General features: G+C 43.4%; 2 protein-coding genes across 4 annotated transcripts in view; one reads left to right on the top strand and one right to left on the bottom strand.

Moving 5' to 3' along the window:
• Positions 1-100: 100 nt before the first annotated feature.
• On the bottom strand, positions 101-1,736 carry RRAGA (Ras related GTP binding A). Its single transcript, XM_077912106.1, has one exon. It carries the CDS (start codon positions 1,496-1,498, stop codon positions 557-559), a length of 942 nt encoding a protein of 313 aa, XP_077768232.1. The 5' UTR covers positions 1,499-1,736; the 3' UTR covers positions 101-556.
• A 12,047-nt stretch (positions 1,737-13,783) lies between these two features.
• Positions 13,784-27,813, top strand: part of SAXO1 (stabilizer of axonemal microtubules 1) — a 101,888-nt gene continuing 87,858 nt past the window's right edge. Inside the window, exon 1 of one of the 3 annotated variants that reach the window (XM_077912095.1) lies at positions 13,784-13,915. Coding sequence is in view for 1 of the 3 variants with exons in the window: in XM_077912096.1 (XP_077768222.1) it covers positions 15,518-15,564 (47 nt within the window). In the remaining 2 variants the exon portion in view is untranslated. Of the gene's footprint in view, positions 13,916-15,205; positions 15,565-27,813 lie in introns of those variants that run through there. The other 2 variants (XM_077912096.1, XM_077912094.1) reach the window with 2 other exon arrangements.

Genomic DNA, 27,813 nt, shown 5'->3' with positions numbered 1-27,813 from the left:
GGGGGCTAGATCACAAAACTGAAATTTATCAGCTAAGCAATACTTGTGGGCAGAGTCTTTAGGTATTAACCACCTTCAAATCATTTCAAATAAGACCATATTTTAAATTGCTAACAGCAAATGTTTATTCATGATTGAAGCCAAGAAGGATTTATAAATGCATTTTAATACCTTGCTGATAAAATAGTAACATTCCATCTTTGCAATCTTGTAAGGAATACAGGAAGAGACTGTAAAGGCTTTAATGTGTATATCTATTATAACCAGGTCATCAGAACACACACACACACACATACACACACACACACACCACCTACTTTAGTGTTACACCATACCAACTTTTCAGAAAGGCCATCCTGAAGCTCTACTGGATAACTGAGTAAATAGGTTTAAGGTCGGGGGAGGGGGGAGTAGGGAAGAAAGATGGAAGGTAGTAAGCAGCACACATTTCAAAGCTCACTTTTAAGCACACGACATTATTGAAAAAAAAAAAAACAAACAAACGCGGGGGTGGGGAAGGCAATTGAGCATCTTCAGAAAGAGTATTTGGCAATATTCAACGCATCAGGAGGCTGTGCTTGGGGCCATCCACTCTCTCCAGCTTCTCAAAGTGTTTCCTGGCATTGCGAATGTTGATCAGAGTAGCTGCGGAAGGGATCGACGGGTCAGACATAACCACCATCACGTACGTGTTTGAGGTGAAGATGTCGATGAAGGCCGCGAAGTTAGAATTTCGAACTTCCATGCTCTGGAAAGAAGCGGCTAATTTACTGCAGCTCAGCTTGAACTGCTTAATGATGTTGCTGATCTTCTCGAACCGGTGGACATCACGCTGCTCCTTGCACTGGTAATGGGAAATGACCAAGAACGTAGCCCTCTCGAACAGCAGGACTTCGTCGGCCTCAATAATTTGGGCAAAATTCCTGAGGTTCATCTCCAGCTGCTGCACATTGGGAATGAGCTGGTAGACAATACTGGACCAGGCTTTGTAGAGCGTTTCGTCCCAGATGGAGGTTCGAAAACAAGCGCATTCCAGGGGGCGAGACAGACGCCGCAGGTCTTCCTCTCGCTCTTTAAAAATCAGGTCACGCTGATCCTCCTGAACCAGATCCATTTTGTGCACCAGGCAGAAGATTTTGGCATCCGGAGAGTTCTGGAGGATGGCCTCCAGACACGACTGGTAATAATGCATGTCCTTTTCCAGTTCGCGGCTCTCCACGTCAAACACGTAGATCAGCACCTCCACGTTACGGAAGATGTTGTCTCGCTGGCTGGTGAAGTAGTTCTCCATGAAGGTGTCCTGACCGCCGCAGTCCCACAGGTTGAGCACCAGGTTGCCCAGGAATCGGACGTGGGAGTGCTCCACATCGATGGTGGCACCCAGGCGCCGGGTGTCGCGAGCGATATAGTTCGCAAAGATAATGGACCGCATGCTGGTCTTCCCCGACCCGCTCTTCCCCATCAGCAGCACCTTCTTCTTCATGGCCGTGTTGGGCATCACCCGCCGGGGCCGCCGCGGAATGGGCCTCAGGGCGCGGCCTACCTGCGGCGCGGACGGAGGGCGGGGTCGGGGCGCAGGGGCTCCGCAGGCCCGGCCGTGCAGCCGTGCGGTGCCGGCAGCCGACGGCGGGAGGGCTGGGCCGGAGAGGGCGCGGCGGCGGGAGCTCTCCCTCGGAGGCGAGCGCCCTGGGCGAGGCGGCTGCGAGGCTCCGGGGAACAGCTCGCCTTCCGGGGAGCGCGGCCGCGGCGTCCCGGCTACCACCCACTTCCGGCGGCGGTCTCGCGAGAGCGGCGGGGCCCGGCCCTCGGCCCTCGGCCCTCGGCCCTCGGCCCTCTGCCGCGCGGGCCCTGAGGAGCTGCCGCTTCGGGGCGCCCGGGGCGGGGCGGGGGCGCCCGAGGGATGGAGCGGAGGGGGACCCGCACCGGGCGGCCCGTTGCCCTCTTCGCGCCGGGGGTGCCGTTGCTAGGTGCACGCGCGCGCTCGCTCGGTTACGAGAATGCTGCCATCTCGTGGCCAGATCCGGCTCCCGCCCCAGCCCGGCCCGGGACGGCCCCGGACAGGACAGCCCGGGACGGGACGGGACGGGACAGGACGGGACGGGACGGGACAGGACGGGACGGGACGGGACGGGACAGGACGGGACGGGACGGGACAGCCCGGGACAGGACGGGACGGGACAGGACGGGACGGGACGGGACGGGACAGCACGGGACGGGACGGGACAGCCCGGGACAGGACGGGACGGGACAGGACAGGACGGAACAGGACGGGACGGGACAGCCCAGCCCAGGACAGGACGGGACAGGATGGGACAGTCCGGGACAGGACGGGACGGCACAGCCCGGGACAGGATGGGACAGTCCGGGACAGGACGGGACGGGACAGGATGGGACGGGACAGCCCAGCCCAGGACAGGACAGGACAGGACAGGACAGCCCGGGCAGGACGGGACGGGACGGGACAGCCCGGGACAGGACGGGACAGGACGGGACGGGACAGCCCGGGACAGGACAGGACGGGACGGACGGGACAGGACAGGACGGGACAGGACGGGACGGGACAGCCCGGGACAGGACGGGACAGTCCGGGACGGGACGGGACGGGACAGCCCGGGACAGGACGGGACGGGACAGGACAGGACGGGACAGCCCGGGGCAACCCAGCCCAGGACAGCCCAGCCCGGGTCGCTTTCAGAGTGCAGTGCACTTAGGTGGGTCTAGGCCGGGCTGCAGGCAGGTGAAGTGGAGGAAGGCCAGGCTCCGCAGCCCGTGAGGCCTCCCCAGATTCCCAGGTGTGCTGCGCGCAAGCACAGCACACAGAGCACTGCAGATGAGGAAGTGAGACTTGGGGAAGTTAAGTGACTGCCCCGTGCTACACAGTGAGATGGTAGTAAACCCCTACTGGGGGATGCACTGACACCGCCCCCCCTTTTCCCCCCCGCCCCCCCCCCCCCCCGTGCTTTCTCCATTTGGAAGCAAGCTCCTTTTCCTTTTCTCAGGCTTTGGAATTTATTGTTGGAATCCCAAAGCTCGAGGAAACTGGTATGGAGCTGTGCTGGAGATCCATCTTCATGATAACTCCATGAATAAATAAATGACCTTATGAATAAATAATCTTATTTTCAAGTGAATAAATCAAAGCTTAGAGGGATTAAGTAATTTTACCAAGTTACACATCTATTAAACAATGCAATGCAATTTGTCTTTTTAAAAATATAAATTATATATATTTAAGGTGTACAACGTGATTTGATAACACACAGTGAAATGATTACCGCAGACTAACCTCATAGTTACTTCTCTGTGTGGTGAGAGCACCTGAAATCCACTCCCAGCAGATTTTCTGTATTCGATATACAGTATTGACTACACTCATCCTGTGGTAGGCTAGCTCTCTACACTTATCCTGCATAACTGCAACTTTATACCCTCTGATCAACATCTCCCCATGACCTCCACCTCCTTGTGCCTGGGAACCCCCATTCTGTTCTCTGCTACTATGGATTTGACTTTTAAAGATTCCACATAAATGAGATCCTGCAAGCTTTTTTCTTTCTTTGTCTAGCTTATTCACTCAGCATAATGTCATCCGGGTTCATTCATGTTGTTGGAAATGACACAATCTCCTTTTAAAAGGCAAGAAAATACTCTATATATAAATCACCATTTCTTAAAAATTTTTTTTAAAAATTTATTTGAGAGAGAGAGTGAAAGTGTGTGTGTGTGAGAGAGAGAGAGAGAGAGCAGGAGCAGGGAGGAGAGGGAGAAGCAGGCTCCCTGGATCCCAGGACCCTGTGATCCTGACCTAAGCCAAGGGCAGACCGCTTAACAGACTGAGCCACCCAGATGCCTCTCTTTCTTTTAATGGTAAAATTTTATTTTAATTTTATGTTTAAAACTTAAAAAAAAAGATTTTATTTATGTATTCATGAGAGACACAGAGAGGCAGAGGCATAGGCAGAGGGAGAAGCAGGCTCCCCATGAGGAGCCAGATGCAGGACTCAATCCCAAAACACCAGGATCCCGCCCTGAGCTGAAGGCAGACCCAGCCAGATGCCCCTAATTTTGTGTTTAAAACTTAACACACTTTCAGTTTATTTAATTTTATTCATGAGAAACACACAGAGAGAGGCAGAGACAAAGAGGAAAAAGTAGGTTCCCTGTGGGGAGCCTGACGCAGGACTCGATCCCAGGACCCCAGGATCATGCCCTGTGCTGAAGGCAGACGCTCAACCAGTGAGCCACCCAGGCATCCCCACACACTTGCAGTTTTATGAGCCACCAAGCATGTTCTCTAACATTATTCAACAAGTAGTTAATTAACATAGATTTTAGCTAAAATATATTAATAGTAGATATTCCTGCCATGCCTTAGGGAAGTTGAACACTCTTTATTTTTAGCATTCATTTTATTTAAATTCTTCTAGTATTTATGTTGGTTGTAGTGATGTTTTTTCCCCATTTTACTGATATGTAACACTGTATTAGTTTTAGGTGTATGACACCTAAAAATTTGATATATTTGATATATGTGTATATTGCCAAATGATTACCACAATAAGTTTAGTTAACATCCATCACCTCAGGTAGTTACAACTTTTTTTCCCCTTTGGCCATGAGAACTATTAAGATCTATACTCTTGGTAAATTTCAAACATATAGTACCGTACCGCTAACTATTGGCACCATGTTGTACATTACATCCCCAGAATTTATCTTATGATTCAAAGTTTGTACCTTGTGACTACCTTCACCCATTTCCCAATCCCTGGCAACCATCCATCTATTCTCTGTATCTCTGTTTGGTTTTTTAGATTCCACATACAAAGGAGATCATACAGTATTTGTCCTTGACTTAGTTCACTTGGCATGCCTTCAAGATCCATTCATGTTGTTGCAAATGGCAGGATTTCCTTCCTTTTTAAATGGGTGAATAATATATATTCTATAATCATAATATAAAAATATATATCATATTTTCTTTCTTCATGTATCCATTGATGGAGACTTAGGTTGTTTCCCTCTCTTGGCTACTGTAAACAATCCTGCAATGAACTGGGTGTGGGTGGGGTGGGAGGAGGACAGATTATCTTTTCCAGATAGTGTTTTCATTTCCTTTGAATATATATATACCCGGAAGTGGGATCATTGAATCATATAGTAACTTCTATCTTTAATTTTTTGAGGAATCTCCATACTGTTTTCCATAGTGGCTGCACCAGTTTACATTCCAACCAACAGTGCACAAAGTTGCCCTCTTTCCCACATGCTCACCAAAGCTTCTCTCTTGTCTTTTTGATGACGACAGGTGTGAGGTGATATCTCCTGGTTTGGATACACATTCCCCTGATGTGTAGTGATGGCAAGCACCTCTTTTCACGTACCTGTTGGCTATTTGTTATGTCTTCTTTGGAAAAATGTCTATTTAGGTCCTCTGCCCATTTTTAAAATCTGATTTTTTCCCTATTGAATTTCAGAAATGTTTATACATTTTGGATATTAATCCCTTATCAGATAAATGATTTGCAAACGTCTTCTCCCATTCCATAGGTTACTTTTTTTGTTCTGTTGGTGTTTTTTTTTCCTTCTATGCAGAAGGTTTTTAGTTTGATGTAGCTCCATTTGTTTATTTTTGATTTTTGTTGCTTGCACATTTGGTGACATATCCAAAAAAACTTTTCCAAGACCAATGTCAAGAACCATTTCCCTATGCTTTTTTCTAGGAGTTTTATGGCTTTAGGTCTTATATTCACATCTTTAATCCATTTTTTAAAAAGATTTATTTATTTATTTATTCATGATAGACATAGGGAGAGAGAGAGGCAGAGACACAGGCAGAGGGAGAAGCAGGCTCCATGCAGGGAGCCTGACGTGGGACTCGATCCCAGATTCCAGGATCACACCCTGAGCCAAAGACAGACACAACCGCTGAGCCACTCAGGTGTCCCTTATCATAAATTGATGTTGAACTTTATCACATGCTTTTTTGGAACCTATTGAGATGATCATGTGGGTTTACCTTTTATTCTGTACTTTGCATCCCAGTAATAAGTCACAGTTAGTTATGGTGTATGATTTTTTTTTTAAATTTTATTTATTTGAGAGAGAGAGACTGAGAGATAGAGAGAGAGACAGAGACAGAGCTTGAGCTGGAGGAGGGGCAGAGGGATAGAAGAAAGCAGACTCCCTGCCAAGCAGAGAGCCCGATGTGAAGGCCCCATCTTAGGACCCTGAGTTCATGACCTGAGCTGACAGCCAGTGCTCAACCAACCAAGCCACCCAGCTGCCCCATCATTTATAATCTTTTTGATATGTTTTTGAATTTGGTTTGCTAGTATTTTATTAAAGATTTTTGCATCTATGTTTATCAGAGATAATGACTTATAGTTTTTGTTTGTTTGTTTGTTTTTCCTAGTTTCCAACTCTAATTTTGTTTTCCCCCCCTATTCTCTATGTGAGTTACTTCTGATCTCTATTATTTCTTTCCTTCTGCTAACTTTGGGCTTAGTTTATTCTTTTTTCTAGTTCCTTGAGGTGTAAAGTTAGGTTATTTCAGATCTTCTTTTTAAGTATAGGTGTTTATCACTATAAACTTCCCTTTTAGTACTGCTTTTGCTGCATTCCATAAGTTTTGGTAAATTGTGTTTTTGCTTTTGTTTGTTTCAAGATAATTTTTGAATTCCCTTTTGATTTCCTGTTTGATCCAGTGTTTATTCAAGAGTGTCTTAGTTTCCATATATTTGTGAATTTTCTGTTTTCTTGCTGTTATTGACGCTTAGTTTCATCTTATTGTGATAAAAAAGATACTTGATTTGATTTTGTTTTTTTGTTTTTGTTTTTTTGTTTTTTATTTGATTTTGATCTTAAATTTATTAAGACTTACTTGTGACCTAACATGTGATCTATCCCAGAAAATGTTCTCTGTGTACTTGAGAAGCATGTGTATTCTTCTGCTGTTGGGAGAACATGTAATACGTATATGTCTGTTATGTCCATAGTGTATATGTCTGTTTGGTCTATAGTGTTGTTCAAGTCCACCGTTTATTGATTTCCTGTCTGGATGTTCTGTTATTACAAGTAGGGTATGAAGCCTACTCATATTGTATTGCTGTCAATTTATCCTTTCAGGTCCACTAATCCTTCTTTTACATATTTAGGTGCTTTGATGTTGGATGTGTATGTATTTGTAATTGTTTTACCTACCTGCCTTTTGAGTTGACCCTTTTAGCATTATGTAATAACCTTTGTCTCTAGAAATAGTTTTTTTCTTCTTTTTTTTAAGGGCGGAAGGGGCAGAGGGAGACGGAGAGAGAGAATTTCAAGCAGGCTCCACGCCCAGTGCAGAGCCAATGTGGGGCTTGATCTCACAACCCTGAGATCATGACCTGAGCTGAAACCAACAGTCCCATGCTTAACTGATTGAGCCACCCAGGTGCCCCTCTAGAAAGTTTTTAAATTTTTAACATTAAAAAATATTTTTATTCATTTATTTGAGAGAGAACGAGAGAGAGAGTGAGAGCGCAAGAAAGTACAAGCAGGGGGAGTGGCAGAGGAAAAAGGAGAAGCAGGCTCTCTGGGAGTCTGATGCAAGGCTCGATCTCAGAACCCTGGGACCATGACCTGAGCCAAAGGCATATGCTTAACCGACTGAGCCACCCAGGCACCCTAGAGACAGTTTTTCACCTAAAATCTACTTTGTCTAAGTATAACCATTCCTACTTTCTTTTGACTACCAATTGCATTGAATAGCTTCTTCCATCCTTTCACTTTTAGCTTCTGTGTGTTCTTGAATTTAAAGTGGGTTTCTTAGAGACAGCATACATGATTTTTTATTCTCTTGGCTACTCTTTTTTTGTTCCCTTTTATTAAGGAGTTTAGTTTATTTACATCTAAAGTAATTATTGATAGGGTTCATACATATTGTAGAATGTATCAGTACTTTATTTTTATTGGTAAGTAATAGTCCATTGTACAAATATCCATGACAACATTTTGTTTGTTCATTCTCCAGTTGATGGGAATTGGGGTTGTTTTCACTTTTTACACTGTCACTGTTACGAAAAATGCTACATGAACGTTCATATCAAATTTTTTGTGTAGATATATATTTTCATTTCTCTTGAGTAAATATTGTTAAATAACAAAATTCAACCAAGTAAATGTGAAAATTAATTGGTTTTATTAAACAACTCATGAATTAGGCAGCATCCCATCTAGCAAGTTAGACAGGCACTAACTTGTTGTCTGGAATGGAAGGTTTTTATAGATGGAAGGTGGGGGCCAGAAGATTATTAGCAAAAGAAAAGGATTGTTCCAGATTAGGCTGTTTGTGGGGTTGGGGTGGGGAACAACCTCATCTTTCTTTTTTTTTAATAATAAATTTATTTTTTATTGGTGTTCAATTTGCCAACATACAGAATAACACCAGTGCTCATCCCGTCAAGTGCCCCCCTCAGTGCCCGCCACCCAGTCACCCCCACCCCCCGCCCTCCTCCCCTTCCACCACCCCTAGTTTGTTTCCCAGAGTTAGGAGTCTTCATGTTCTGTCTCCCTCATCTTTCTTTGGGGGATGGAGAGGATCCAGGTGACAGGCTCATTGGTGCTGACAGAAAATTTTTCCTCACTGACCAGTTAAGCCTGCATTTCTGGAGGAGGTTGAAACTGCAGTTAGAATGGGTGGAAAGCCCAGATTTGGGAACTTGGTTTAAGTGATCCTATTTTGAGCCTATGGTTTTCTCTTAACAATTCCCCCCTTTAATCAGGCTCTTAGTTTAACTGAAAGTTGTGATCAAATATGAAGGCATTGATGCCACTCTCAGCTGGGGCTTTCGCAGATCACAGAATTTTGTGCTCCTCTGTGTGGTATTCCTAGGTCATGCCGTTTTTTACTTAGCCTCTGTGATATTCATAGGTCACAGCTTCTGGTTCACATTCTTTGAGTTGGTTATTTTCCTCATTCCAGTCTTAGGGAGATCATTTGCTTGGTTGGTTAGTGGCTGCAAACATACATTTAAAAAGCATTTTAAAAAACGTGCCAGGGAGATTATTATGATTACTATAAGCAGAATAATTCCCAGTACTTCCCAATAGTTTGAGAATTCCCAACACTTTGGAGCCATCCAATCAAAATAAAAAAAGTCAAAGTCAAAAGACCCTGTGGAAGCAGTCACCCTTTTAAGCCAAGCAGTTTGTACTTATGTAATTGGGTTTTAGCTTCCTCAAAAAGGTTAATCCAGGCATAGCAGGTGGTTTGAACACAGCATAGACACTTCCTTGATCAGCTAAAAGATAAGCAAAAGCTAATCTATTATTAAGGACAAATTTGGCCTGAGAGTCTACACATTTTTGTTGGGCTGCTATTGTTTTAGCAGATTTTGTAATAAAATAAAAAGTTTACCTTTAATTATAACCTTATTTACATTTATCTTTAATCAAGAAAATAGGGCCTTGCCAAAAGAAGTGTCCATTTTAACTCAACAATGTGAATTTAGGGGAATGACTGATGACATGTCTTATTTTGCTTGTGAATAGTTAGGGGTACAATGAAGTTTATTTTTTTTTATTTTTTAAGCCTGAAATAAGAGAGGTTGACTCTCCACCTCCCCGTAGCAGTGGCCTGGGAGATACAGATGAGGGTGCCATCCTTCTAGGACAGTGCCATAGTAAAGAAAAGGAAAAGAAGGAGAAAGAGTTTTATGGTCAAGTGTGAAGACATGATCTGCCATCTATGTCAGCTACTTCTCTTCCACCTTAATCTGACTTACAGGTCTAGTTAGCAAGGATGCAACAGGAAGTTGCTCTGATCATAGAGCTGAAAGTTATCAGCAAAAGGGAGAAGGGGAAGGAATGTGTTTTGTTTTGCCAAGAAGACATCCAATTAAGTGTTGCATTTTATAACCCTATGCAAGCTGCGTCTCACTTGATAGCCCCTTACATAAGCTAGTTTGAGCCAGATCAGTGGAACTGAGGACCTGTGTAGAAGGCCCCCTGGGTTGTCCTAAGTTGCCTCTAACGCATTATAATACAAGATCACCTCCTAGGGACAGAGTTTTCTGCCACTTTTTGAATTTATGATGTGTTGGGGAATAAGAATTCCTGTCCCATTCAAGGTCCTTCTAGCTGGCTAAGAATCCATTTGACATGAGACAGATTATCAAGAGGAAATCAAATATAATAGTGTACACATGGGGAACACAGAAACATGGAAATTCCAAAGACAATCAGGAAAAATGATGTATATATGTCATCTAGAGTTAAGGAGAAGTGGGTAGTGGTCTTGGACTTTAGAGGAAACGAATACAGTTTACAGGAAGATGAAAAAGAGTAAATATTTGGTAAATAGATGTTTGCTGGGCCACTCAAACAATGAGGCAAAGAGACTGTGATCCAAGTGGCCTTGCTAGGTTCCCTCTGTCTACCATACCTAGTTCATAGTGTAATGTTAGCAATGGTGATAGTTCTCTTCCGGAGCAGGTCCTCTATCTAAATTCTAAAATTCTTTTTAGGCAGTTGAGGGGGAAGTAAAGAGCTTTTTCTGAAACTACCGAGTTATGAATGCTTTTAAACTCAAAATATTCTTGTGCCAAAGTGGCCCATGTTGAGGTGGCCTGCCCTTGGCCCCTAAAGAGCTATGTACTGGCATGTTGACATGGTAGGTATACCCAACTGAACTGAAATGCTTATTCAAGCTCCCTGCCTTGGCCCCTAATACACCAAATAAAAGCTTTCCATATTAACCCTTTGGAGAGAGAGGGCTTTGGGAGATATCTGTTTCATTACTTATAACAGGGAATAAAAAATTCCTTGCTTTCAATACTTCTTTAGGTCATGTCATGTTCAATTTGGTGCACCCCCAGCAGTGAACACCTTGAGTTTGAAGAGACTTCTAGCCTCTTTTTGTTTTGTAGCAGTGTCTGTAGTCAGGGAGCATTTGGTTAGGATCCTTTTAATGGCATGAGGGCTGTCTTTCTCTGATCATGTTTTAGATACCAAATCACCAGGTTCTAGACTGTCATCAACAGGTTTTTTTGAATTAGGATCCAGGAGATCTTCTTTCAGTTGTTGATAGGTTTGAGCATAAAACTTGGGGATTTATCGTAGTGGTCACACTAGTGTAATCTAACTCCACTCAAATGGGCTCAGGAGGTAGCCTATCTTTAATTAATTAACTTATTAATTTTTTTTATTTTTTAAAGATTTTATTTATTTGAGAGAGAGTGCACATGCATGAGAGCACTAGCAGGGAGAGAGGCAGAAGGAGAGGGAGAAGCAGACTCCCCGCTGAGTGCAGAGCCTGACATGAGGCATGATCTATCTTATCATGACCATCATGAGCTGAGACAGAGTCAGATGCTTAACCAACTGAGCCACCCAGGCACCCCAATAAATAAAATCTTAAAAAAATATAAAATAAAAATTGGACTGTATTATCATGAGTTATGAGTTCTTTGTGTATCCTGGATGCAAGTCCTTTATGAAATAATTGAGATGCAAGTTTTTCTCCCAATCTGTACTGTCTTTTCATTTTCTTAACAGTGTCTTTTGAAGTGTAAATTCTAAGTGTGATGGCATTTGTAGCTTTTTGGCAAAATTTTATTAGGTTGAGGAAATTCCCTTCTTTCCCGAATTTGTTGAGGATTTTTGTCAAGAATGAGTGTTGATTTTATAAAATGCTTTTTCTGAAATTATTAAGAAGGTCAGTTCATTTTAGTCCTTTATTCAATTGAAGTGGTGCAGGATATTGCTTTTCCCTGTTAAAGTGACTTTGTATTCCTAGGATAGATTGCTCTTGGTCATGTTAAATAATCATTACAGTTTTTTTTCTTAAAAAGATTTTAGTTATCTGAGAGAGTGAGATTGCATATGTGTGGGGTGGAGAGGGACAGAGGGAGAAGAGAATCTTAAGCAGACTCCACGCAGAGCATGGGGCCCCAATGGGAGCTCAATCGCAGGACCCTGCAATCACCATCTGAGCTGAAACCAAGAGTCAAACACTCAACCGTCTGCGCTATCCAGGTGCCCCTATAATCCTTTTTATATGTTGCTGGTTTCAGTTTGCTAATGTAAGAGATTTTTACGTTTATATTCATGAGAGATGATGGTCTGCAGTTTTGTGTGGCAGTTTTGTCTGGCTCTAGAATTAGAGTCATACTGGCCTCACTGAATCCTCTATTTTTTTAAGAGTATGTGTAGAACTGGTTTTCTTTCTTCCTCAAAAAATTGACAGAATTCACCAGGCCCTTCTATTTTTGCTTCCTCACCTTTTTGATAGTTTACTGTCATACACTTGAGTGGTATTTTAGTTGCCTGTTCCTTCCTCTATGTTAAGCCGCCATGAGAGCACTGTCCCTGTCTCCAGTACTCAGCACAGTGCCTGGCTTGATGAGCCAGGGGACCAGTACATGTTTGTGATGTTTCTTGTCAATGGCAACATGGAGTAACTAAGTGGCAGGGTGGTAGAGGTTTATGTGTTACAATGGGCTAGTCTTCTGTTAGTGCCAATGACATTTAGCAATTTTAAATATTTAAGGATGTTGAAACAACGTTTTACGAATGTGCTGTGCATTCAAAGGACTAGCCATAGATTTTTTTTCTTTTTTTTAGACAGAGACAGGGAGAGAGAGAGAGTGCATAGGATTGGAGGGGCAGAGGTAAAGGGAGAGAGAGAATCCCAAGTGCGCACGGAGCCCAACACGGGAGTCGATCTCACAACTCTGAGATCACGACCTGAGCTAAAATCAAGAGTCGGACGGTTACCCGACTGAACCACCCAGGAGCCCCCTAAGCATACCTTTTTAAACAGTGTTCTACAAAGAGTAGGTTTTCAGATGATACAGAACGAGTTTGGGGTTGGGTAAGTTAGTTATAAAGCTACAGAATAAAAAATGTGCAGCTTCACTGAGTGTTAATTTTACAAAAAGATTGTGAGGAAATAGTAAATAAAAATGGTCCTATTAAGGAGCAAATGTAAAATTTTAAGAGAAAATATTGTTTGCAGTGGCCTTTAAGATCTCCAGGTTCCCCATTCATTCTTTTCCTTTGTCCTTTTCTTGGGTGGAAAAATTTGAAAAGAAAGAGCTAGGTGAGTCTGAATCCCAGTTCTAGTACTTAGCAGCTGTGTAATCTTGCGTTTACCCCCTAGGCTCAGTGTTTTGATTCACAATATGAGTATGATAGATTCTGTCAGTTTTAAGAGAGAGATGAGAGAACTTGTGGGAAAGTATGCAGAAGTGTTTAGTAGATAGCAAGTGATGGTAAATTCTTCACAAGCAAGGGCATTTTGGATCAGGGTTAGGAAGGTATTTAGATGGGGCAGTGTAGAGTTGGCCAGGAACTAACAGAACATGGGCAGTAAGTGTAGACAGCAGGGGCAGGTTGTCCTGTCCTGCACCAGCTCTACAGAAGCACCGGTGTTGAGGCCGTATTATCCACACCACCTTCATCTTTCAAGATCTCCACTCTGTTGAAGGCAGAGATGGGAGAAGTTGGGAGTACTATGGGTTGTTGACAAGATCCATTCACAAGGGTGGTTTGAATGGGAGGTGGTTCTCATTAAAGTCTGGGGGCATGAATGGGGCATCCTTCTTCTGGAAGATTCATGGATAATGTTTAGGCAGCTATTAAGAGATGGCTGGGTCCAGCACTTCAGTTTCTCTGGAAGGATTATGTGCTATTCCCTGTCAATGGCAAGGGAGGCCATGCAGGCTTTGCCTTGGCTTTCAATAGATCCCACCTCTTCATCTGGTCTCTCCCTCACCTCAAAATATTTCTCTCTTTCCCATTAGGGCCCTGACTTCCTACAGGAAGACAAGGAGCAGCTTCACCCTCTACTGTTGAGAAAGAGCATGCTTTCCTTTGGATCTACCTTTTTGTCTTTCAAGATACAGGGTCGGCAAACTTTGTAAAAAGCCAGATGGTAAGTATTTAGTTCTTTTGTGGGCCAATGAGCAAAATCAGGAATATTTCTACAAATTTTTTGCCAAATTTAAAATTTTCCTTATAGACACTGAAATTTGAATTTTATGTTTTGTGGGTCATGTAATAGTCTTAATTTTTCCACTCATTAAAAAATGTAAAAACCATTCTTAGCTTGCTAGCCGTACAGATGGCGAGCTGAATTTGGCCTGCAGGCATTAGTTATCTGACCTTTGTTCAGGAGCCTAACCTGGAAGAACGTAAATCCCCAGAACTTGTGATATTAAGTGTCCTGCAGTTGAAGATGCTCTGATTCACTCACTCATTTACTAGAACGAATGGGAAGAGGTAGCAAGCATGGGAAAGAAGAGCAACATAGGACTGCCCATACTTGAAGCTATTTCCCCTAACCAGGTAGTGATGTCTGATTCCAAACAACTCACCAGAGCAGTGTCTCCTGAGCTTGCTTTATGATCAGAATCACCTGGCTTCCTGCTAAAACTAGAGTCCCAGACCAGAGATGCTGATGCAGGTGGCTCCTGGGCAGGATCTGTAGTGATTCTGGGGATCAGGTTAGCCACGTGCTTGGGGGCGGCTGTTAAAGAGAGCAAAGGAAGCTCCAAAGCTCTGCTTCGGAAAGTGTGCCCCCCGGCTGGGCAGCATCAGCAGCACTCACACACTTGCTAGGCATACAGATTCTCTACTCACCCCAGACCTACTGAATCAGAAACTCCGGGGTCGGGGTTGGCAATCTGGTGTTTATTAAGCCAGGTGATTCTGATGCCTAGACTTGATCTCTAAAATTGAGAACCACCGCATCACTACTAGCATCTGGAGAAGTGATTAAGCACCCACCTGAGCACTAAAGTCGGAGGCATCATGAAACCGCTTTGTTCTCAGAATGCGAAGTTGATGGGTGGGTGGAGCCAAAGGTATTGATTTCTACAAGGAAGATCTGGAAATGGTATTTGACATTAGCCGTCAGAAAGTGAAAGGATGCCTTTCTATAAGTAGGGGGAGCATCATAGGTCCTAGAGATAGAACATGACGCCGGATGGCACGACCGTGGCGTTTTAGCTCTTTGCACATGTGATCATGGTGTTTGCTGACTTGCACACCAGCAGGTATTCCAAAGGCGTCATGACCTTCACTCTGTTGTTTTTCCTCGGTCCAATAGGAGACCTTTGTCCTGGGCCTGCCAGGTGAGACTCTGGGAGCTTCCTGACCTCACAAGCGGCCCTTGTGACATCACTCCACCCCGAGGTGCCGCTCCCGTCCCTGGTGACGTCACAGAGGCCCCGCAGGTCCCGGGGCAGCTGCTCCAGGCGCGTGGGTCGGCGCCTGCAGAGGCCAGGGCAGCGCGCGCAGGGGGAGGTCACCCGGGCTGGCGCGCAGTCCGCGCTCACTGCTGCTCTTGTGCAAGGCCAGCTCCCGGAAGGGAACACATGACCGGCCTTTGCAAAAGGGCCACTTAAGTTTGCTTTGGAGGAACTATTCGGAGCACTTGCCAAGGCCCTCGAGACTGGTGCACCCGGGAGAGGAGTGTGGGGCCCAGGAGGCGGCGGCTGCAGGGGATGCTCTGCGCGGACATCCAGGCGGCGGGATGGCCCCGCTGAAGAGGAAGTGCATCTGTGACCTGTGCACCTGCGGGTAAGGGGGCCGCGCCCTGGCCCAGGACCCAGGCGCCTGGCTTTTCAGATCCTGAGAGCTGGGCTGAGCCCCCAGCCCATGCTGCGTGATGTAGAAGCACCCCGGTGGGGTCGCCCATTTGTCAACCCTTCTTAGGCTGCAATTTTGGCAGCTAGAGTTTAGTGCAGCCGTGTTGACTCCGTCTGGGTGAGCAGGTCTGTATCCTCAGGACTGTAAATGTGCTCCTTCACCCGGAGCTGCAACAGAGGTTGAAAACCCACCAGGCCCCACCTGTGTGTCCTTCTTTCCTTGCAGCCCAGAAAGGGTCAAAGATAGAAACCCTTGGCCAGGTTGGGAGGCATCTGGCTGCTTTGGTTGGACTCATTTGGAAGGGGATAGAATGGGGCAGAGGAGTCCTTTACTATAACAGACTTCCTCTGAGTGAAATCACTGCCACTTTGTCAGAGAAACATAAGGTATTTAGAAAACCTGTTTCCCACTGGTGCAGAGTTGAACAAGAAGAAGGAAGGGAAATCATTTTGGCACTCTCCTGCTGGCCAGTTCCCTTTAAGGACCAATCCTGGGTGAAGTTCCACAAAGGCAGGTGGTCCCAGGGAGGACCTGAGAGCTTCCCTTAACCTTCTGTGGCTGACCCCTCCTGTGTTTCAAGGGATCTGGCCTGTTCCTTCCACTTGCTTCCCGGACGCAGCTGATAAAAGGCTAGGCCTAGGGCCGGTTCTCCTGGGCTGTGGCTAACGGCGGGATCTTAGCCAGGTGGCTGAACTCCTCTAGGATCCTTAGAGGAGGATTAAATGAGATGACTTGTATGAGTCTCCTGCTACTAGACTCACTTGATCTAGTGTCACATCTTGAAATACCAGAAAGTGCTTGCCCGCTGCAGAGTGCTACATGAATTTGGAGAGGGCTCTGGTAGTGGGGAGAATTAAGGGGAACTCTAAGGACAGGGTTTGAAACCTTCCACATCTCTGGAATCACTAGATGGTCCTCAATTTTGGCTGCTCGTGAGTGTCCCCTGGGGAGCTTGAACACTAGATCAATTGCCCAAGCTGTTAAGCCATCCTCCCTGAGGGTGGGCCCCACAGGCAGTCTTCAGGGAATTCCAATCATTTCTGGGACTGGGAAACACTGATCTGGATCACATCTGTGCATGAGCCTTGCTTGGAAGCATCGTTAGGTGGGACGAGAGCAGTATTTTAGTCTAGGGCTACTTTTGCACATGCCTGAGGCAAAGTCTCTATGGCTCCCCCTCCTCTGGGGGCCCTTGACATCACCCTCCTGCCTCGTCTTGAGGTAGTGAGATCTTCAGGTAGGATTCTTACTGGGGTCTAATGTGCAATGTTGTGGGCATAGGGAATGAAGGTTTATTTTCCTTCTTTGCACAGTACCTCATTGGTTAGGAAGGCAGGAATACTTCTCTAAGAGGTGCAAAGTGCATGCAGTGAGAAGTCTCCCCGTCCCATCCCTGTTGGAGAAGTGCTTCTCTGGATGGTGCTGATGACTCTGTGCTTCTTTTATCCCTGCCAGGGGGCTGTTTGCCATCTGGGGCGGAGTCTGTCCTTGGTTCTCTGCTTCCTCCTCATCCTGTGTCTACCCCTCCACTCTATGGTTTCAGTTGGGGTCTCTTGTCTGCCTCCTGTCTTTCAGTCCCTCTGCTTTTTCCTGTCTTATTTCACTTTGCAGAGTTCTTGTTGACTTACCTGGCTAGTTCATTAACTTCAGTCCTTGAGCATTCTCTGTTGCTCCATTGTCCCAGTATCTGCCCCATTAATGGTGTCAGCAACCTTCCATTTACCCTGGATTGAAAAAATTGGAATCTTCTTCCTCATCCCCAACATTTCATCATTTCCAAAGTCTGGTTTCCTTGTCCTTTGTGGTCTTTAGTTGGTCCCTTCTTTTTCTTCCCATTGTTCCCTCCTTGGGTCTCCCATTTTTATGTTTGGAAACTGATCCTGACACACCTTCTCACTTTGTCTTCCATGATTGCCTTACATAAAACCACTCCTCGAATTGGATAGAGCTTCCTGACATTTCCTGAATGGACTTCATGGCCTCCTGCCTCTGTTTCTTGCCCTAGCCTGCCCTCCTCCAAATGCCTGTGTCCCTTCTTCTGGCTGTGTGGCCTTTTATTTATTTTTATTTATTTATTTTTATTTTATTTTATTTTTTTGTGTGGCCTTTTAAAGTCCTATTTTGGTTGCAAGTCTCCATTAACCCAGCCCTGTAGCTCCTGATCTTGGTTTTAGTTATATGTCTGCATGCTTTATCCCTACTCATTTGATTGTATATACCTGGGAAGCAGAGACCATGTTTACTTTTTGTGTGTGCTATATAATATTAACACAACATTCTCCATTTGATGGTCAAAACATAGCTGTTTCGAGTGACATGATTTTTTGTTTGTTTGTTTGTTTGGATATGCTGAAATGGACCAGGAAGACAAAATCTATAGCTGTGCTGTCCAGTAGGGAAGCCACTAGTCACATGTATACTTTCACCAAAATTAATGAAATAAAATGAAAACTTCAGTTCCTCATTGCACTAGCATAATCTCAAGTGCTCAGTAGCTACCTGTGTGTTGTGGCTACTTTACTGGACAATGCAGATGGGGGTCCTTTTCATCCTTGCAGAAAGTTCTTGGACAGTATTGATGGAACCTCATTATTTGGAAGTCCTCATCCTCCTCACCACCAATTAAATCTGCTCAGAGGTGGGTTGGGATGAAATGAGAGGAATTTTCTAGGTGTTCTCTAAGCTCTAGATTTGATAATTTTTGACTTCCAGCCTGGAGTGATGGGAAAAAATCATGAGAAATCTGGAGGAAAAATGTGTGTGAAGAACAATTCTAGTTGCCGGAGGAGAGAGAGTCTTTAAGTGGGAGAGGAAGACTGGGGTTTCTGACGGAGTCATTTGGTTTCTCTGGGCTCCTATTCTTCCAATTCTTCTGCTTCTCCTCCTCCTCTTCTTTTTTTAAAGACTTACTTATTTGAGAGAGCAAGTGCGTGTGAGAGAGCATGAGCTGGGTGAGGCGCAGAGGGAGAAACAGACTCCCCGCTGAGCAGGGAGCCCAACACGAGGCTCAATCCCGGGGTTCTGGGATCATGACCTGAGCTGAAGGCAGACACCCAACTGACTGAGCCACCCAGACACCCTCCTCCAATTCTTTAAACCAGACTTAGTGAGGTTCTTGTACAGCTAGGGAGGCCCACACCTCTCCTTCCTCTCCCACTTCATCTTCTCCCAAAGACTAGGTTTATGCAGAGAGTTAATTCTTCTTTCAACTGAAATTTCTGAAGACGTGGTTCTTGTTAGTGGGGAGGCTTGAGATGCACAGGGAGCTGGAGAGGAAGGCTTCCTTGCTGCAGGAGCAGCTGTCAGAGGCTCTGGGCGTGGACAGAGCTCTTGAACAAGTTCTTCCTCTTGGCCACAAGATGGCAGCCTTCTCCCAACCAACTTCCACAGCTCCTTCAACCAGAGACCAGCCTAAAAAGGAAAACGAAACCTTGGAGCTTTGGGTTTTCCTTTAATTTTTTATAGATTTACCATATTGTCTTCTAAAATGAGCAGTTAGATTTTAGGGCCAACAGAGCTCAGGAAGTGGTATACCTTGAGGAGTAGATCACAGATTACAAAGTGATTGTGTTTCAAATATCTAAATCTAAAAATTCTAACCACTCAAAAAAAAAAAAAAATCTTAATGAGCCTTGCTGGGTTTAACAAAGCAGACCTATTTTACTGTATCAAGCTCAAGGCTCTCCACAACAGTCTGCTTGATAGTCAAAATCTGGCAATTGGAATTATTACCCTGAAATTGTATTTTCTTTTCAATACCATCAGTCCCAAATAAATCAAACTGTTGATGAGTTGAAGAAATACAGTAAAGTGAGGAGTTAACATTTTTCCCCCATCATCCTACAACTTAATTATACGGACAACAAAGCTCTATTGGGATTGGAGTGATTTTGTATATGAGAGAATAGTATTTCCAATTACATCTGAGTATCGCCAGCGTTTCATGTTATGGAAAAGATGCTACTCTTTACCACCTTACATTTATATAGTGTTTAAAAATTGTAAAAGCACTTTCTCATAAATTATTATCTTTCTAGGGGTCCCTCTACGAGGGAAGTATTGCTTAGTTTGGAAGTTAGATTCCCCGATCTTAGCTTCTGTTCTCCCTGTGGATGCTTTTGGTTTACTGAGCTATGCTCATTCCAAATTATTAAATTTGAAACTGGAGTTGGGGAGGGCTGCAGATGAAGTAAAATGTCAGCTTTTTAAGATTGAATGGGATCTTAATGGTTACTAGCTCTTTTATTTTACAGATAACACAACTGAAGTCTTGCGATTCATCTTAATGAACCAGAACACATTTTGTTGAGTTTTAGACACAATTTAGGTCAATTAAATTTTATTTATCTAGTGTGTATCAGACAGTGTAATAGATATTACAGTTCACAGGGGTGTTCAGCAGTTGAGCATCTGCCTTTGGCTCAGGGCGTTGATCCCAGGATCTGGGATCGAGTCCCCACATCAGGCTCCTTGCAGGGAGCCTGCTTCTCCCTCTGCCTGTGTCCCTGCCTGTGTCCCTGCCTGTGTCCCTGCCTGTGTCTCTGCCTGTGTCTCTGTGTCTCTCATGAATAAATAAATAAAATCTTAAAAAAAAAAGATATTACAGTTCACAGGCCATGGTCTGTTTTCAAGTCACACACTGACACACACACACACACACATATATATATATATATATATATATGAATGAGTGTGAGAGAGAGAGAGAGAGAGAGAGAGGGAGTGTGTGCGCCTGAGTGTGGAGACCGGAGGAGGGGCAGAGGGAGAGAGAGAGATTCTCAAGCTTGGGTGTGGAACCTGATGCAGGACTCCATCTCACTACCCTAAGATTGTGACCTAAGCAAAAGCCAAGAGCCAGACACTCAAGTACCCCCAGGTCCCCCTCACATTGGGCTATTCTTGACTACAGATTGTAGTATGAAGGCTCCTGTAGAGTTGAGAAATGTTATCTGATATAAAAAGGGTGTAATTCTTAAAGCCATTTAGTCAAGTAATAAAAATAGCGAATCTCTCTCCTGAGATTAAAATGTAATAACGTTTTTTTTCTGAAATTCATGTTAAAAAAAGTTAATCAAGGGGTTGATATAGCTTGCTTTTATATCTGATTATTTTATGGCTTGCCGTGTGCTATTTTAAAAACTTTGTGCAATCTTGCAGAAAATTCCAGGACTGGGTAATGTATCAGGAAATATTTATGTAGCATTGGTAGTATGTGCAGCATTTCATAAAAAAGGTAGTCCCGTAGAGGACTTGTGAGTTGTTGAAAAGGATGTGGATTTGGCCCTTTCACAGAGCTTGGGGAGGAAGGGGATCTCAGGGGCAGTCATGTATCTGCAACTTAACTCAGTTATGTTAACCAGGGAGGAACTTGTTATTTTAATTTTGGAAAATATTTTCTTCACATTGATGGAAATTTCCTTAACCTTAGATTTTATTTTCTTAGAGTCTCTGTTACAAATTAAGAGGAAGGAAAAAAAAATCAAGGAATTGGTTTGATATTACATGTTTCAAGAAGAATTCTTGTTTTTAATTTAAATAAAATTGACTTCATAAATTCTGATTAAGAAAAAAAGGACAAAGAGCAGCTTTTAATAGATGCTTGCTGGTGACTTTTTATCTTTGGCAGAATCCAGATAGAGGAGCCAAGGTGGGGGGGGGGGTGCGGAGAAGAAAAACCTCTTTAACGTTGCTCTAGCATTGAATTATTTTTATTATAGAATTTATGTGCTTTTCATGTAATATGCTCTTTAAAAAGCATGGCATCTTTGTGGTATCAGAATTAATGTTTAATCATCAAAATACAGCTTTTATCTTATGAGTATAATTATGTATAATGAGTCAAATTTCTGATAGGAAATTAGAGCGCAACTTCATAGTAATTCAAATTACAGCAGTTAAAACGATCTACTCAGTCTTACAGTCTACAAATGGATCAGTTTAGAGTTTCGAGTACCCCTGCTCTAATTCCATCTGCTTTGAGCAGTTTTAGACTCCCTTCCCTTTATTGATATTTTGGACTGACCTTCTGATTTATAGTTCATTCATTTAGATGACCTCTCTCCTGGGGCGAAGAGTAGCTAAGCTTCCAATAAGACCAATAAAATAAGTGCTGTAGGATTTCAGAGAGGGGAGAGCTCCCTTTGAGAAGGAGTAGCAGGGGAGGCTGTAGGAAGAGGAAATTACTTGCCCAGGGCATTGGGAAAGCGTTACTTAGTTTCAAGCCCTGGTCCTGCCACTTTGAGCTTGTGCAGGTAGTTTAATCTATGTGTAAAATAGGGATGATGACAACGCCTTATTTGTAGGGTAGGTGTGAGGACTAGTGGGGAGGAGAGCACATACAAGCACTTAGGAGCTCTGAAGGAAAGCTTTGGGGGCAGGACTGTCTATACCAGCTGCAGGGGCATGGCGGCATAGAGATGTGAATATATCCTATCCACACGCACACTGAAGCCTTGAGAGGGAGGTCATGCCAGAAGCTCCATGGAAGTAATTGCACAGGCCTCCTAAATGTCTAAGAATGTGACCTGGGGCAGCAAGGCAGTCACCGATGGATTTGAGCAGGTGAATAACATAGATAAAACCTTTTTCTCAAAAGAGCAACATCCCTTCTCTCTCCTCCCTGGCGTCTTCGTCTTAAATACCCAATATCTGAAAGTCTGCTGTTTGGTTAAAACTCCCAAATAGGGGCAACCTGGGTGGCTCAGCGGTTTAGTGCTGCCTTCAACCCGGGGCGTAATCCTAGAGACCTGGGATCGAGTCCCATGTCAGGCTCCCTGCATGGAGCCCGCTTCTCCCTCTGCCTGTGTCTCTGCCTCTCTCTCTCTTTATTCATATTTCTCATGAATAAATAAATCTTAAAAAACCCCAAAAACTCCCAAATAGATTTGTAGTTTGCTAATATTTCCTTCAAGGTATCTTCATTCGATTCTTGTCATTTTTCTTTATTCAACAACGTGCTGATGGTTTACTCTGAGTGGGAGGCAGCTGAGTGTAGGAGTTAGGAGCACAGGTCCTGAACCAGACCACCTGGGTTCAAATCCCAGCCTTTGTTCTCCCCAGCTGTGTCTTGTGGGGTCATTTTACTGCAGAGTCTTACCTTCTGTGTGCCCCTTTGTTCCCCCTGATCTGTAAAATGAAGATAATAGACCCTCATGGCGTTCTTGTGCGGTTGGAGTCAGTACCAAATACACAAATAGAATAGTGCCTGGCAGAGGCAGTAAGGCATAGATAAAAGTTATTAAATCACCACAAAGATGCCGGTCTGCGCTCTAGATAATGAGGTCCTGGGAGGAGAGAGCTTGAACACTAGGGAGGGGTATTAATTCTGTTTATTAACTGGCAGGTAATGAAAAATGCTCTGCAGAGAATTCAGACAGGGTGATGTGCTTAAGTGCTTGGGGAATTTGATTAAATTCGGAGGAGAGACATGGTTTGCATTAGACCATCTGCTCCTTACACAAGTGGGAAGGCCCTCTGCCTTCTCAGGGATGCCTCCACTTTAGTCAAGCAATGGTTCTACTTCTCAAGTTCAGACCTTAACATTAAGGTAATGTTTCTAATTCAGTTCAGAGCTTCCAAGTCTTCGGGTGCCTAAGGCATTAAAGGCATCCTCACTGCCTAGCATATATTACTGTTCCATTCTATCCTCTTCCTTCCTGGTTCCTGCAAAATGACTTTGAAGCATCTGTGATGGTCCTTCCCTCTTATTTTTTTTTTTTTTTTTATTTATGATAGTCACACAGAGAGAGAGAGGCAGAGACACAGGCAGAGGGAGAAGCAGGCTCCATGCACCGGGAGCCTGACGTGGGATTCGATCCCAGGTCTCCAGGATCGCGCCCTGGGCCAAAGGCAGGTGCTAAACCGCTGTGCCACCCAGGGATCCCTGGTCCTTCCCTCTTAAAGGGAGGCTGCCAAGTTAGCCACATACCCAGAATGTATGGATCTGTTTGGGTCTCCAGAATATCCCAAAGCCACTCATTCTAATGTTAACAAATTGAGTTAGTGATGTAAGGAAAAAGTTAAATTTCTGCCTGTGCTGTTCAGTTATTTAATTTTAGAAGCCTTGTCCTGTATGTGATTATTAAAAAAAATCGACCCTTTTCCTCCTTGCTGTCCATTTTTTTTCTTTAAGGTAGGATGTATTTCAACTCTGTTCTTCAGATACAGACAATCTATATAATATCTGAATAAGAGCTCAAAATGGAAAGCAGAAGATTAATTGAACATCTTGTTCTCTCTTGCCTCAAATGAATAATGTCTGGGAAAGAACGTGGGACAAGGAGTTAGAATGTTTGAATTCTGGTCCTGGTTTTGATTATTAGGTTTGTGACTTCATTTAGGTTCTTTAACATCTATGGACTTTTAGAAATTATTGATCATCGCTTGTCATTTGTTTTTTTGAGAACAGCCATGATGATAGGTATAAGGTGATATCTTGTGGTTTTAGTTTGCATTTCCCTGATGATTAGTGGCATTGAACAGTTTTTCATGTTCCTGCTGCTGTCTATTTAAGTCCTCAGCTCATTTTATTTTATTTTATTTTATTTTTTTCTCAGCTCATTTTAAACTAGAATTCTTAAGTTATAGGAATTCCTTATATTCCTATATTCTATATATAGGAAGTCTATATTCTAGAGATTAACCTATTATCACATACATAGCTTACAAATATTTTCTGCCACTCTGCAGGTTGCCTTGGGAATTGAGAATGCAAAATGGTATAGCCACTATGGAAAACCATATGGGGATTCCATAAAAAATTGAAAATAGAACTACCCTATGATCAGATAATTCTGGCTCTGGGTATTTATCTAAAGGAATTCATATAAGGATCCTAAAGAGAAATTAACACCCCCTTGTTTATTGCAGCACTACTTCCAATAGCCAAGGTTTGGAAGAAGGCTAAATATCCATTGATGGATGAATAGATAAATATCCTACATACAATGGAAGGAAATTCTGCAATATGACTGCATGGATAAAACCTTAGGACATTCTGCTAAGGAAAATAAGCCAGTCACAGAAAGATATATATGCATGATTCTACTTACCAGAGTTATCTAAAAAGTTCATAAAATTGATGAGTAGAATGGTGGCTGCCAGGGACGGAGGGGAGGGGTTAAGTGGGGAGTTACTAATGAATAGGCCTAAAATTTCAGTTAAGCAAGAGAGTAAGTTCTAGAGCTCTGCTGTACAATATTGTACCTATCAGCAATACTGTATTGTGTGCTGAATTTTAAGAGGGTAGATCTTTTAAGTATTACCACAATATACAGGGAATGGAGTCAATGGTACTGTAATTAGTGTTGAATGGTGGTAGAGGTAGGTACACTTGTGATCATAGCATAACGTATAGACTTGTTGAATCACTATGTTGAATATCTGACACTAATATAACATTGTGCGCCAAGTAGAATTTTAAAAAAATCTCACAGGCTCTAAATTTTGAAAGAGGATCCCAGTTTTAAGACCTTCATTGCAGGGAGAAATAGGGGAACGCTTGTCAACCAGGGTCCAGGCACTAGCTTATCAACTTCTTAACACACTAATTTACATGCAGGCTTTCTTATGTCCCCGGGTATATCTAAGACTCACCCTTACACAACATTCCAGTAATTGCTTTGTGGTACATGGGGAACAGAGGCCCAGCACTCACAAATAAACTCAAGAAAGAAACCTATAACTTAAATTTGCAAACAGATCAAAGACACATTTGAAAACAAGGGGAGTCAGGCATCTTTGAGCTCGCTAAGTGAACACTTGGAGCAAAGCTTTACCCTCCCGAGTTAAAAAAATTTATGGACAAAAAATTATCATTAAAATTAAATTGTGGCAGACATGCCCAAGGAATATTGTTTATGAATCTTGTGATAGATGAATGTGCGGAGATGCAGCCAGTGGGCAACAGAACAATATTGGGATGGTGGTAATACGAGGAGCTAGTATCATGTTAGAAGCTTAGAGTATAAACAATGGGTGTGTTCATCAGAAGAAATCAACTGCTTCTACATGTCCCCTGTCCATAGTATCTGATTTACTATGATATCAAAATTAGGTCCTGTGCATTTTCATATTGAAGTTTTTGTTAAATAAACTTTTAGAATAGTAAAAACAAAACAAAACAAAAAACAAACAAACAAAAAAACCAAGAGGAGTCAAGATATCCCAAAGAAGTAAGGGTGGGAGGAATGTTGAAGATGTGTCCAGTAGTCATGATGGTGAGTCAGAGGAATAAAATTCTAAGGATCAAAAAGTTCTTACCACAATAAAGTTAAAATAAAAAATTGATGCTCATCAGACAATGAGATAACCCCTATTCTCTGTAATGGAGCTTTCTGAGCCTAGTAATTTTCATCTCCGGTCTCTGAGATCTTCTAGAACCTCTGTTGGTGACCCTAGAGAAGGGAAGGAAAAGTGGAGATGTGTTGCAGGGGTGAGGAAGGATAGGTGTTCTATTGATTTTTTTTTTTTTCCAAAAATATTGAATGGGTAGTTAGAATGAATGTCTGTCTTAGGCCTCCTAGATTCTTGGGGACTTGGCTGATCCAGTTTCCTCTTGCTGTGCTGAATTTCTCTGCACATCAGCTGTGTGTGGCTGCCCTAGTTCTAACTTTATGCCACTATTTAGGATAACCAAAGAGACTAATATACTATTTTCAAATTTCAAAAGGAAGAGGGGAGCCTATGATGTGGTTCCCCTGGCAGCTAGGGTCCTTTGCCTTGGCTGAGTCAGCTGAGATCTGGAGTCATGAGGTTCCACAGTACAGACTGAGCAGGTGGGGAGGGGGTTATTTGGAATAATAGGAGTTTGGGTAGAAAAAAAATTAGAAGAAGAAACAAAAACAGATATTTGGGGCCCCTTGAGGACTCTTGCCAAGATATTCTTATAGCTGAAGTTCATGAATGATGGATTTGGTGATAATGTAACTAGGTAGATTCCAGCTCCTTGAACAAGTTTGCCCATAGAGCCATCAGTTGATTGGCTTTTTGCCTGCTTGGAACAACATCACTAGCACCATGACACTGGACCCCACCATTAACTTTGTCTTGTTCAATGTTTTTAGCAAAACTTGGATGAAGATGTAGAAGTCCTCCTTATCAAATATACTGAAAACATAAAATGGGAAGAATATAGCAAGTGTGGTAGATGACAGAATCAAGATTCAAAATTATCTTGATAGGCTGGAATGCTGGGCCCCAAACCAAGCTGAAATTTAACAAGAGTAAACATGAAGTTCTACATTGGGATGAAAAATCAATTATACATATTCGTAATGGGAGAAGTTTGTCTTGGCCATAGTTCATGAGAAGGTCTTCGGGTTTTACTTAACCACAATCCTGATGTGATCTGATGATGTGATGTGGCTACTAAGAGACATTAACGTGATTTCGGGCTGAATGGAAGTAGGGTGTCCAGGTCAGAAGAAATAATTATTCATTGAGCTTTGGCTTGGTCATACCACAATGAAGGATGCTTTTCCATTTGAACACTTAATTTTTTTAGAAGGTTTTATTTATTTGAGAGAGCATATAAACTGGGGGAGGGCCAAAGAGAGAGAGAGAGACAGACAGACAGACAGACAGGCAGAACCTCAAGCAGTCTCTGAGTGCAGAGCCTGGCTTGGGATTCATTCTTAATGACCCTGAGATCATGACCTGAGCCAAAATCAAAGTTGGACACTTAACTGACTGAGCCACCCAGGTGCCACTGGACACTTCACTTTTTAAAGGCTAACAAGTGACCAGGAGGGCTAGGTTGTGGGGGATGTACTCTGGAAGTGAGGAAAAAATGACAAGATGAGGGGCTGGATAGATAGTTGCCTAGTAACTGAAAGGCTGAATTCTGCAGGGGACGATCTGTACTTGTTATGAGTCAAGAGGGTAGAACTAAGATCACTGAGTGGTCACTTCATGAAAGATGGTGTGAGGTCAATACAAATTAAGAATTCTGCAGCAGGACACTAGAGACTTGAAGTGGACGGCCTTTGGTCCCTGAGCCAGGCATGTGCCTGTTGGGATGCTGTGGAAAGAATTCCTGCATTGGACAGGAGGTTTGACAAAATGATCTCCAGGGTCCCTTTCAACACTGAAAACCCAGATTTCTAAAAAAGGAGAAGAGCATTTATTTTAATATGATGATTGAACTTGAAAGACTATTGCAGAGCAAGGAACTATGGGTGC

This window comes from Canis aureus, chromosome 10 (genome assembly GCF_053574225.1).
Source record: "Canis aureus isolate CA01 chromosome 10, VMU_Caureus_v.1.0, whole genome shotgun sequence".
Classification (NCBI taxonomy): Eukaryota; Metazoa; Chordata; class Mammalia; order Carnivora; family Canidae; genus Canis; species Canis aureus.
Note: the sequence above shows the minus strand (reverse complement) of the source record. Positions and strands in the feature narration are given on the sequence as shown.